Source organism: Magnolia sinica, chromosome 12 (assembly GCF_029962835.1).
Source record: "Magnolia sinica isolate HGM2019 chromosome 12, MsV1, whole genome shotgun sequence".
Classification (NCBI taxonomy): Eukaryota; Viridiplantae; Streptophyta; class Magnoliopsida; order Magnoliales; family Magnoliaceae; genus Magnolia; species Magnolia sinica.
In genome coordinates this window covers 4,925,477-4,939,134 of record NC_080584.1, presented here as the reverse complement: position 1 = coordinate 4,939,134, position 13,658 = coordinate 4,925,477, and the positions used below count along the sequence as shown (strand labels likewise).

Below are 13,658 nucleotides of genomic sequence, written 5' to 3'. Positions count from 1 at the left end.
AGCAGCAGACTGAAGGCTTCACCATACACAAAATCTCTGACCTAATGTGGTTTGATTGGGCCACCTGTCATAGATATCACCACATTAAAGCTTTTAAAAAGTGGCACGAATGTATCAAAAGGGATTTGCCCAATCAAATCTGGCCACGTGGAGTCCAGCCCTACGAGGCTCTTAGTCTGCTCTTTGTGGTCCATCTTTATCGGCATGTGGCCCAATCAAATCCCGTTGTGGTCCTGATGCATCAAATCAGGCCGTCTTACTCAAAACCAGTTGTACCATAATTAAAAAAGAGAATGTCTATAGTCCAACTGGTTGGACCATAATTTACTATCCATCCTACTAACTTCTAACTCATAATGAATGTGCATCATCCAAACCATCCAATATATTGACACCCTAATGAGATCTTCTTCTTTTTTCACTACTCATTGAGTGGACTATAATCATATTTCATATTTATCAATGATTAGATATTGTTTTGTTTGGTGTGATCCACCCGATGAGTGATAGACCTGATCTTTGTATAAGATGCTCTTAATGGTCTAGCCAACCTATTGGAAGGGTTGGATGTTGCACACACATGATAGGTTGGAAATTATTCACCAGGTGGACTGTAAATTACGGTCCAACTAAGACCTTCTGGCTGATGACTTGGTCGTGTGGGGATTTGCTTTCCTCAATTCAAAATAAATAAATATTAAAATGAGAAATGACTCGGCATTTATGTGTATTTTAATTAACGGCTAGGCCATGCATTCACACCATTGCGTCTGATAAGCCCAGAAATCCAAGAGCCGTCAGGATCCAAAACTTTAGTGTGCCACACAGCTAAGGGAATGATTTGAGAGGAAGGGACCAGATTGGATACTGAATACTTCAGTAGCCTTTTGGCTACTGAAGTGACATGGCAAATTTTTGTTGGTGGAATACCAATGGACGGTTTCCTGTAACGAATGCTTGTTTACTGCAGCTCTGTTAGCCTCCGTTACAGCCGTGAACAGGTAAACTTCTTTTTCAGTTTTTTATTTTATTTTTTATATTCCTTCACCCTCTCTCAGTTTTCTTACCACCGTCTATGACACTTTTCAATTTTATGCAAATCATAGGTCCTCGACCCGAGATATATATGGGTATTATACTAAGGTGTTGAGCTTGTAGTATTGGACCCATAGTTCAGTAATAATCCAGGCCGTTGATATTTTGGCTCACATAAAAAGTGTAAATGATCTGAAATATTTCGAGGTTTAGAAGATCAAAACCACTAATCTTGACCGTTTTTCATTTGCATGTGGAATATCATTGGTTTCTTGTCTTCACCGTTTATTTGTAGGCCACAAATCCAAATGTTATGAAAATCTGATGGAGGATTATTTTAGAAATTGGTTCATCCATGGTAGAAACCAACAAGCTAATGGTCTCAATTTCCCATTTGTGGGCCTCACTTGTACAAACCAGTATACCAAGTATAGTGCTCATGTGGTTCTATCATGGCATGCATGTGTTATATCCGCATTATTTTTTTGCGCTTTCTATACAACGTTTTTAGAATAAGCTTACTCTACCAGGGAGCTCCCTGGATTGAATTCACACCAATGGTCTCTTGCAAGTGAAATTGTCTCATTCAAGCTATTTTCATCAAGTAAATGAGACTAGGATGACTCTAGTTTTAGTGGCCAGAGTAATCAAGAATGTCTATATTTTTTTCAGGACTGTGATACCCAACTTATAACAAGGCATATACAATGCCTATATAAGAAAAAACTTAATTGTGTGCTTAACTTTTATTGCTACCAATGACTACTAACATATTGCCGGGTTGAATTTATTGCTAAAAACTGATTAGCTAGACATTGGCCATATTTTAACATTGATGTGCTCAAATTCAGTTGTTTGGTTCATGTGTTAGAGTTGGGTATTCCTTGAGCTGAATATTATATAAAGCGTGTATTGTGAAATTGCCTATCTTTTGACTGGGTGTGCGGTGTTTGTCAACTTGAATGGGTGGTCCACTTAGTTAAGCTGACAAACCTTTTTGGACAAAGGAACAGTCACTGTCCATCCAACTTATTCAATGCCCCACATCTTGTACACATGCATCCATAGTTTGTGTAGCAAATAAGTGACCTAATGAAAAATGAGAAATCGAAGTTTCACTGCAATCTAAGAGCTCTAGAGAAGTGCTTCAGTGTTCTAAGATCACATCTTCTATGGAGTCTTCTAGTAGTGTATTTTTCATGATGGCCCATGCAAAAGTGATTTTAATACTGTCTGGATGGCTGATTCAATTGTCCACATTTTTCAAAGCACCAGAGTGGACAATCTCTCCATTTGCCTAATGACTAGAGAGAAATCCACGTGCAAGTAATTGCCACATGGGCTTATGGATACTTGTTTGTTCATATCATTTTAGCATGTGGACCCACCAAATAATATAATTGAAGAAATTACCCAAAATGAACCATTAATCCAATTTTTAGGTAGGCGCCAAAAAAGAAAAAAGAAAAAAGGGCCACACCTATCAAATATATCCAACAAAAAAAAAGCTGCACAAAAAGAGTCATTCATCCAATGGTTTCGATGGGCGCCAATAAAAAAAACTGGGGCAACGGAAGCTCCATATATATTGCTCATGAATGAATGCCATTGTCCTGCATAACAAAATTCACACTTAGATGAATAACATATTTTGCAATATCTAAATTGATAAGGTTTATTAAATATCATAAGAATTAGAAATTTTCAATTTTACCTGGCTAATCACGATATTTCCTTGAGATGAGTCTTGACTTAAATGTAAAAATTACGGGTTGCTTGAGTGAATTTGTTGGTATAAGTTGATGTTTGGTTGGTAGCCAGAAGTAACCAAAGGAACATTCATGAATCCACTAGGGCCACTCTCAGGTATTTTGAGTCCGGTAACATTTGAACTCTAGTAAATTAAAAACATAATAATGGAAGTTCCAATAAGCATAAGTGATACGAATGCTAAATGTAATATAACAAGTTAACTACATTAAAACCCATGTTTACCTGATTTCCAGTTGTCAAAGGGTTATGTTGAAACATGCTAACATGAGGTGGTTGGTACCCACATTGAGTGTAGCCCACCACCGTATTATGACCAGGTCCTGCATGGGATCCACTTGGTAATTCAAAAGGACTCACCACCGTAACTTGTGATCCCTAATAAAGAAAAAAAAAAGAATAAGAAATTTAAACAACAATAACATATGATATAACAAGCTTTAGTAAATATGTTTTCTATAATACCTGATTGAAATGATGCAATTGGGGGATTGTAAATGTATAATGAGAAGGTTGGAAACCAAAATGGTGCATGATGTTTGGTGCTTGGGCCATTTCTTGTCTCTCTCGATTTTCTTGTAGTTGCATAGATTCATGTCGGGATCTTTTTTTCTTTAATTTATCTAGCAGATTTTTATACACACGAGAGTTGCCCCCAACTCTAGGCTTTACTTTAATTCCACTTACGGTTTGTGAACTCAGACTATCAACAAAAGTAATCTCCTTTTCCATCGGCTCATGGCATGCTTGCTTATTATGTAGAGATTTAGTCGGCTGAAGGCATGCACATTCAGTATCTATACTTTCATCAATAAATTGAGACAACCTTAATGGAGGTTCCTTGATCCCTTTCATACATTTTATCACTACATCATGAAATTTATCTGCATATCTATCAGCCACTTTGAAAACCTCGTCATGTTCCCCAATCATTGCCGCAATTTTAAGAAGCTTGCGAGATAAATATTGGTACCGCTTGCCTAAAGTAACATTGGACTCGACTTATATTCTTGAACCATTATGATCTCTAGCAACACCGACCTTTGCATCTCTTTGCCATCTCTTCAAAACATAACGGGGATGAAGCACCTTTATATTATAATAATCTAAAACTTTCAATGCATGACTACATAAAATTTCCACGAACTCAAACTTCTTACAACTACATGTCACTGAACTGTCTAATGAATCAAATCTAACAGTCCGTCCTTCATCTTTGTTATTATAAATAACTTGAAACTCCATAACTGTATCAAACTCACCACATTTATAAATTGCGGCATTAAGAATTTTCTTATACTCATTTTGAAATATATCAAATACTTCTGGAGTGTATACTTTTGCCGCTTCCTTTAACATATTTGCATCAACAAACATTACAGGGGTACTTTGCCTCACTCTGAAATCAGCCATGGATTCCTGGTATCTTCGATCAGCTACCACCCGTTCGTATTGAGTAAAGAAACGCAAGAGATTGTGTTTACATTTCAAATATTTTTTTAATAAACTATTCATGCTCTCACTTCGTTGAGTGCTCTTCATATCAGCACAAAATGTATTTCGTCCATAAACTAAAGTCCATTTTTCTCTTACTTTAAACAAATCATGTAGCCACTTGTTTTGCACTAAATCATACTTCTCAAGCATAACATTCCATGCAGTCATAAAATCTTCCTCCCTCTCACAATCATATACGCACTTACCAAAATCAATTTCAAAACCTTTGGAACCTTTAAATAGATGGTTAAGGTGCTTGGCAGCATTTTGGTAAATATGCCATATACACAAACGATGATATGATTCTGGCATCACTGAAGCTATCGCATTAGCCATTGCAGCATCTTGATCTGTTAGAATTGTTATTGGTTGTTTTCCAGACATCGCACTTAAAAATGTTTGAAACAACCATTTGAAAGATTCAATCGTTTCATCGTATAGTAAGGCCGCACCAAATATTATAGTTTGCTTATGATGATTTACCCCAATAAATGGGGCAAATGGCCGCCCATAACTATTTACTCTATATGTGGTATCAAAGCAAACCACATCTCCAAAAATGCCATAGTCCATTATTGACTTTGCATCTGCCCAAAACATATTTGTAATTTGATCATCTTCATCTACTTGTATTGCGTAAAAGAAAGATGGATCCTCTACTTGCATTTTCTGAAAGTATTCTAAAACAGCTCCTGCATCACCCTTTTCCATTGTTTTCATTCGCTTCTTCCGTAAGTAATTTTTATAATCAATGGGTAGGAAACCCAGATTTTCCCGACCACCATATTGCTTACTTAGATAATCTACAGTTGCTTTAGGTGTTATTCCTGAATCATCCGCCATATCTGCTTGAGCCTTTTGAACATCAGTCATGCCTCTTTGTGATCTTAACATATGTACCTTTGATGGTGAAACAACCTCATGGTTATGCTCCGCCACAAAGCCGGTTACACAATATTTTCCATTTGCCTGAAGCTTCAAACTCATGCTTGCTTGACATTCAGTTCTTGTAATTGGACGATTAAACTTCGGTTGATTGATTTGTTTCTTTTCATATTTTCGACCTTCTTTAGAACAACAAAATCTTCTTTGAAGTATGACCCCATCTGATTTTCTTACCCAATCCTTTCGAACACTGAATCCTATCTTCCCAGCATAACTATTGTAATACTCATATGCACTCTCGTCAGAAGTGAACTCCATTCCGACTTTTGGTTGTTCATCAAACTTTTCATATGCATTGACTAGTGCATCTTGTTCTGCTTCTTGATCCTCTATTTGCTGGCCTGCTTCTTGATCCTCTATTTGCTTGCTTGCTTCTTGATTATATATTTCAACATCAAATTCTAACCTCCGACATGGTTGAAAAAATGATTGACTTTTAAAAGTGTTGTCATCCATTTCACTACCTATAAATGTAAAAATCACAAAACAGAGTAAAGTCAGAATCATTCAAATGCTAACCCAAAGAAATGAAAATCATATTTTTTTAGATTTATTGAACCTTCAATTGGTTAAATTTCAAGAGATGAATATCCATAGTTACAAGGCTAATGCAAATGGAAGATATCATTGTTGTGTAGGTTTTTGGATAAATAAATAAAGGAAAAACAAAATGTCTTGACCATGAAGTGAAGTGACAGGCATGTTGATCAGTGTACTAAGGCCGGCAATAGGCTATACATCTAGGATTTAGCACCTAAACTTGGCCCAAGGACTAATGTTAAGGGTCAAATATTGCATATCAGACCCAGTTGCAGCATAGTTTTACACGCATGATACCGTTTAATGGCCTAATTTAATTGTGTTTGTGATGCAGAGTGTATTTACGAGCATGGACTGAAAAAGGGTGGTAAAAGCATGGATTTGACGCTCCGAGAGCACCAAGGCAAGGAACGGACTCTAGAAGACCAAGAGCGACGAAATTATACACCAGGGGTCCACGGAAATCGAGGAATTGAAGCTCAAGTGGCCTGAAAAGTCAGCCAGAATGCAAGATTACAGGGTTTCTACCATCCGTTCGGTTCAAAACTTCACATATGGCCTAAAAACCAAAAACTAACCGTACATGTCAAATTTCAGCTATTGGATCCCCCTGGAAGTGGCCCAACGGACAAATCAGCCCATAAATCAGTGAACTGGGGCCCGCTTGGTGTCTGAAAGTGCTTCAATCTTGGGCTCAACGATTCAAATGAGTTGACAAAATGGATAGACGGAGCGGATCTCTCAGAAAACATCATAATGGACCCTATGGGAAGCAGCAGTGCATAGTGCAAAATTGCACTCGCATTGTACCGAATCAAGCCGATCGGGTCAGCGCCCGCTGACCTGATCCTTCTCGCATACGGAAACAGCGGGCGGACGCTGATCGTCCGTTTTCATGTAGTGGGCCCCATCAATCACAGTTTTCGATGATCAGAGCCGTCCATACACTCTGCAAGGTGACCAACACCGTCGCCTAGCTTTCCTTTTTGGCCCATGCACACACACAAAGGCAGATTTCATAAAAACGCAGGAATGGACGGTGGGAACAAAAATCGTATGGGCTACACCGAATCTAACATAAAACCAGCCGAATCTTACTGGTTTTTCGACGCGAATCGAATGGTCGAAGTGGATTTTACACACGGCGCCAATCAGCGGTTCGCCGCCTTCACAGCGCCCGACCGCGCATGCTCTGTTCGCATTAGGAAGCTGCGGTCGATCCAGGTGGGCCATCATCGCCGATCGAAACAGTGATCCGGACCGTCTATTTTGTAGGAGGGCTAAAACCGTCCGTAGGGACGTTATCTCTTTGGAAAGAAGACGATGGAAGTGGAAGTCTTCTCTTCCGTTTTCTTGGCTGCAAAACGCTCCTACGCAGGAGCCTTGCGTAAAACCTTCCGCGCCTACTCCTACTCGGACGGTCTCCGCCACCTATCTCGGGGAGGACTCTGCAGCAGCTCCCGGACGACAGCTCTGTATAAGAGGACGGAAGAAAGGAGGCTAAGGTACGGGGTTTTGGGGTCGCTTGTCAGGGAAACGGTATTGTTTCTGCTGCTGCTGTGCACAAGAGGAGTGCGGCTGCTGTTTCTTTTGGTCAGGGAGCTGAGGCAGCGTGCGAGGGACGGTGGGATCAACAGAGTTTGGCTTTGAAGGAAGGAAGGAAAGGAAGAAAAAGAAAAGAAACAGAGAAGGACGTACGGCTGGCTTGGGTTTGGGCTGGCACGTGAGCTAAGCCTGCTTTTTCTCTTCTTTTCCTTTATATTTCCTTTACTTTTTTTATGATCAGTCCATCCATGTGTGGCTAACCCTCTTAGCTGGGGCTAAGAGGTGAAGCCTGTAGCGAGATGGGAGACAGTATCTCCTGCGTTTAATTTGAATTTCTGAACTGAGTTTAAGTTGATTATTCAAGGAATATTTTTCTTAGTCTTTCATGGTCTATTGTATCTGAAATTACAATGGGTTTGCAATGGCTTTGAATATTTCTTCCCCTTTTTATGTTTATGAAGTCAGGAAGCCCTGTTGTTCATCATTGTTCCATGGGCATGGTAGGATGACAGTACCCTTCCTGATCTTCATACATTGTTGGTTGGTTGGTAATTAGTTTAATTCTGTTGTTTACTTTGTCTCCTGGGCATGGTTTGATGATGGAATCCATTCTAATTCGTATACCTTTCATCTCTTGAAAACCAGATCAAATAAGTTCAGTTTGAAATTCCATAATCATTGATGCAGGCATAAGATCTCCCTGATCTCTACAAGTGGATCCTCTGAATCCCTAGTTTCCTTCCTCAGAATTCCTTAAAGTTTTAGATAGTTATTCCACAATTATTTCTTAAATTCTATTTTGTTTAGATCGCATCTTAGTCTAGTTCTAGTTCTACTTGGTTTCAGATAACGTACAGGTATCAGTCCCTGTGGATTCGACCTCGGTCTTACCGAGTTTATTACTACATCACAACCCTATACTTGGGGAGTGAACAACTAATGCGGGTTTATTTTTATTTTTTATTTTATTTTTTACACAGAAGATGCTAGTACTGATATTTTATACAAGAAAATGGACAGGACAATAAACAATAACCCCAGTGATGAGGATTGAGGGACATGGTCAACAAAATGCAAGGTTGTGCTTACATCATGAAAGCCACGACCCACTTATTCTAAGCTTAACATAAAGTCCTAAGATTTCGAACTCTTAGGCAATAACTTTTTTCTTAAGTGGAAAGAGCGCCATCAAGTCCGGTTTACGGTGATTTGAAACTTCAGATGCCACCCTCATATTCTACGGTCATCCAAGAGTAAGAGAAAGGATCATGGCGCATTCGCATGGAAGGAGAATGTGGCAGTGAGGAATTGAGGACTTGGCTTTGTATAAACAGGCGGAAAACGGACTTGGTTTTTGGGGTGCATGTTCGTGATTACAGTTTATCTAAGAGGCGATGGTGGATTGACACTTTTAATCTGAGTAATTGCATATTTAAAGCATACATATAGATAAGCAGAATTTTTGAGTCTGTGGTGGGGCAGATGTTTGCGATCTCGACATGACTAAATCTAGTCAATTAAACAGGTCATGTTACAGGTGCATGAAAGTATGTTTGTTATTTGTTAAGAAATTAGGCTTTCTTCACATTTTATATTTATTTGGCATTCTACAGTATGCCGAGAGTTTGATGAAAATTACTGAAATTCATTTCATATAGAAATTAGGCTTTCTTCACATTTTATGTTTGCTTTGTAGGGAAAGCTTTAAGAAGATCTACAAGAACGTGGATCAGATTGAGATTGATCAAAGGGGATTTCAAAAGTGGAAAAATATGCCGGAAGTGGTAGAAGTTTAACTAGAAATTGATGATAGAATATTCCCTAAATAATTTTCTTCACTTGCCTTTGGACGTGAAACTGAATTGAATTGCAAACTTCAAGTTCAATAAAGAGGAAATGACTAAATGGTATGGACATTTGCTAGCATCAAGTCCTACTTGAAATTAAATCTACTTGCAATATGGAATCTAGGCCCTCAATATCAAGATGAGGAGGGTAACTCCAATATGATTATTTCCACTTTATTGAAGTAGTTATTGCAATTCAATCATCCAAATGCAGCCTTAATGAATTGGTTATTTTGGACTTTAGTTTGTGGCTTTATTTTTTAGCAGAGGCACCCTTCTGTTGTTGAAGCAAAAAAGGTGAATTCAGCTTACTATGCAATTATGCTCAAAGAGATAAATGATACTTCAGAGGTAATAGGAACCATCTCATAAAAGATAATGAACTCATATGTGATTCTCATTTACATTTTTTTAGGCAAGTTGGGCTTGAACCTGAGTTGCAGGTTCAATTCCTAGTAGTATTACCTTTCCAAAAAAAAAAAAAAAAAGCTAGTGGGCTCAAACCTTGCAGCACCCTGTCTACTGAAAAAAAAAAAAAAAAAAAAGCTGGGCTCAAACCTTGCAGCACCCTGTCTATTGTTGAGCTATGGGCTCAAATCATTTGAAACGCAGACTTAAATAGGTGCCCTCTCACGTATTATGCGAACCTGATTTGGATAAAGGCGGAGGTGGGTGTCGTTGAGGGCCTGATCAAAAAAATAGAAGAAATGAGATATTCTGTGAGTGGATGACGATTAGGATGCAAGACGGGTGGTAAGAAAATTGAGAGAGAGTTCAGGAAAAAAAAATTGAAAAAGGAGTTTACCTGTTAACGACAGAAACGGAGGCTAACGGAACCGCAACAAACGGGCATTCACTACAGGAAACTGCCCATTGGTATTCCACCAATGGCAATTTGCCACGTCACTTCAGTAGCCAAAAGGCTACTGAAGTGTTCAGTATCCAATCCGCTCCCTGAGAGGAAATGCCCACCCTTGAATTTCATAGGACACACAGAAATTGTATGATAGGTTCCACCCTAAAGCGGATTGCGTGGTGTGCCGCACCACTGACCTTGATGGTATGTTACGGTCACTAAGTTCTGTGGGCCCCACCATTATCTGTTATATCCACACCATCCATACATTTTACGTGATCATTTAGATTCTATATATGTAAGCCCCCACTAGTGAACATTGTGTGGGCCTCAGAATCGTTCATGTGCTATATGGCCCGCTTGGGTAGTTGATCAGAAAATTTTTGTAGGACTAGGGTTTTCTTAAGGTGGACCATCAGTGTGTCCCATTAGGGTAACAATAGAGGGTGCCCATTTAGTTTAAGAGCTACGTAAGTGTAACTTTCATGAAATTTAATGTTGGCATGAAAGCAACCATTGTTGCAAAATATTGATTTTAAAAATATATTTTAATAAAATAAAAAATAACATATAATATATAAAAAGTGTTTGAAAAAACATATTTTTGTGGGTTTTGGGAATAGTCCCACATTAGAAAAAGAGAAAAACTTTTTGTGGTTTAAATGAAAACAATGAATTATTATAATATTTGCTTACCTAGACCTTGCGCATTGGAACACCCGCGCGCTCGGGCTCGGTCACGGGCATAGGCACGGTTTCGGTGCGAGGGCATGGGCATGTGAGATAGTGTGGCTGTAGAGGCGCACGTCCGCATCGTGTCGCAAAGGGTCGCTCCTTCGCTACCTTGAGCGAACCGGAGCGAGACGTGTACGAGTCGCGGTGTGACTAAGTAGCTAAGGCGGATGGATGGATAAAGGGGAGACTAATGAGAGTCGTCCAGTATATATAGAGAGCTGAAAAAAGAGCTATTGCAGCAGATCTGTAACAGCTGTGCCATTAGTGCAGGGTCCAGTTGTAACTGCTGCATGGCCAGCCCAACAGCTAGAAAACAGCTAGCTGTTGTCTCACGACAGTCAGCAAACAATAGCTTAATAGCCCATGCACAACAGTTAGAAAACGGTCATAAAACAGCTAGTTTTCTCCAACAGCTAGAAAACGGTCATGGAATTTATTTCCCTAGACTATAACTCCTAGCCACCATAGCCTATAAAAGGAGAGCTTGGATGGATTTCCAAACCATCTTTCAACCCACTACAGCAGACCCATACTAACTGAGACAGCCCACTACTCCTCTCCTATAAAAGGAGGGCTTGGATGGGTTTCCAAACCATCTTTCAACCCACTCCAGTAGACCCATACTAATTGAGACAACCCACTACTCCTCTCCTATTCTCCAGTAATTCAAACAAGACAGCAAGGGTTGAACCTTTGCTTGAAGAACAGACCAACGATGTGGTCTAAAACGCTTCAACTGAACTAGTGGCTGAAGAACTGACCAGTGTAGCAGTTTAAATCACATATTCTCTTTTCTTTTTCTCTTTTAGGATTTTTCTTTATTGTAATTCTGCCAGATTGTGTAACAGAGTTCCATTTGGTTGGCCTTCGTATTTGCTGAATGCAGACCCATACCAGGCTCGTCATATACTAGAAGCGGTTTGCCTGTAACCTATCAACATACTCAATTCACTTGAGTAAGGGCAAATAACGCTTTAAGGATAACATTTCAGACGTGCTTCAGCCTGTCCTTAGTTCTGATCATCGTGATTTTTCGATTTTCATATTTTATAGAAATATAAATTTGTATAATTTTTTAAAATTTGAAAGCATTATTTGATTAAAGCCGACAGTATTTTATCCATCAAGTTGATAAATCAGGACTTGATACGTCTTGATCGGTTCGATGAAACCAATTTTATGAGGTGGCAAGATAAGCTGAAATTTCTTCTGACGGCGCTGAAGATCTATTACATATTAGATCCAAATCTGCAAGCGCTACCTGAAGTATTCGACAAAGACACACCTGAACAGGTATCTGCCTGCACCAAACGAGCTGAAGAGAACTCTTATGTTGAGGACACATTCTAAACGCGCTCTCCAACCGCCTGTACGATCTATCCTAACAGACGTTATCAGCAAGGAGATCTGGGCCACTTTGGAGTTCAAATATAAGGCTGAAGAAGAAGGAACCAACAAATTTCTCATCGCAAGGTACTTTGACTTCAACATGGTAGATAATAAATCGCTGCTGCCCCAAATTCAAGAACTGCAGCTAATAGTAAACAAAATCAAAATAATTAAAATTGATCTTCCTGAATCATTCCAAGTCGGGGCTATAATCGCCATATTGTCATTGATGTGGAAAGACTATAGAAAGAAGTTGCTGCATAAAACTGATGACTATACTGGAACAAATCCAGAAACACCTCAGAATTGAGGAAGAACCCCGTAACCGCGATAGAAAGAATGATAACGGGAATGTCTCGTCCAAGGTACATGCAGTAGAGAATACTAGTAACAAGAATTCCGAGAAGGACGATTCTCTGAAACCCAATACAGGAAAATTCAAGAAAAATGTTCAAAAGAAGAACAAAAAGTTCAAAGGCTCATGCCATGTCTGTAGGAAAACCGGACATTATGCTCGAGTATGCCGATATCGCAAATCTAAAAAAGAAGCAAGTGCAATAGAAGAAGGCAATATTGTAGCTATGATCACTGAGGTAAATACCATTCAAGGCAAAGTTTCAGGTTGGTGGTATGATACTGCCGCTATAATACATGTGTGCTATAACAAATCGGCCTTCAAAACCTATGAGGAATTGACCGATGGTCAAGAAGTCCAAATGGGTAATGAAGTCCGATCGAAGGTCGTCGGCAAAGGAATTGTCGAACTAACATTCACCTCTGGGAAGAAAGTGATTTTGACTAATGTACTGCATGTTCTAGACATGAGGCAAAACTTAGTTTCTGGAGATCTTCTAGGTAAACCAGGCATAAGGGTGGTGTACAAGTTAGGTAAACTGATTCTGTTCAAGAATGAAAAATTTGTCAAAAATGGATATGCTTGTAAAGGGATAGTTAAGTTTTCTCTAAATAAAAGTAGCACTTCTGCATATATGGTTGAATCTACTGGACTATGGAATGATAGACTAGCCCATATAGGATATAGTACCTCGAAGTTCATGGCTAAGAATGGTTTAATCTCATACACAGATAATGAAACCGATAAATGTGAAGTGTGCATACGATCCAAAATGACGAAGAAACATTTTTCAAATGTTGAAAGATTGTCTTAAGTATTGGATCTTGTGCATAGTGATATTTGTGAGTTAAACGGCATTCTTACACAGTGATATCTGTGAGTTAAACGGCATTCTTACTCGTGAAGGTAAACAGTACTTCATAACATTTATAGATGATTTCATAACATTTATAGATGATTGCTCTAAATATGTGTATGTTTATCTATTAAAGAGCAAAGATGAAGCATTGAACATGTTTAAAATATATAAAGCAGAAGTAAAGAATCAACTAAATAAGAAGATAAAAATTCTCCGTAGCGATAGAAGAGGAGAATACTTCTCAAATGAATTTGATTACTTCTGTGAAGAATATGGACTGATACA

At 38.8% G+C, this 13,658-nt stretch overlaps 1 protein-coding gene across 1 annotated transcript; it reads right to left on the bottom strand.

The window, feature by feature from the left end:
* Positions 1 to 3,807: 3,807 nt before the first annotated feature.
* On the bottom strand, positions 3,808 to 5,703 carry LOC131221856 (protein FAR1-RELATED SEQUENCE 5-like). Its single transcript, XM_058217152.1, has one exon. It carries the CDS (start codon positions 5,701 to 5,703, stop codon positions 3,808 to 3,810), a length of 1,896 nt encoding a protein of 631 aa, XP_058073135.1.
* Between the last annotated feature and the right edge of the window lie 7,955 nt (positions 5,704 to 13,658).

Bases quoted from the DNA above. Each gene is read 5' to 3' on its own strand.
- LOC131221856 (XM_058217152.1), bottom strand. From the start codon at position 5,703: ATGGATGACAACACTTTTAAAAGTCAATCATTTTTTCAACCATGTCGG.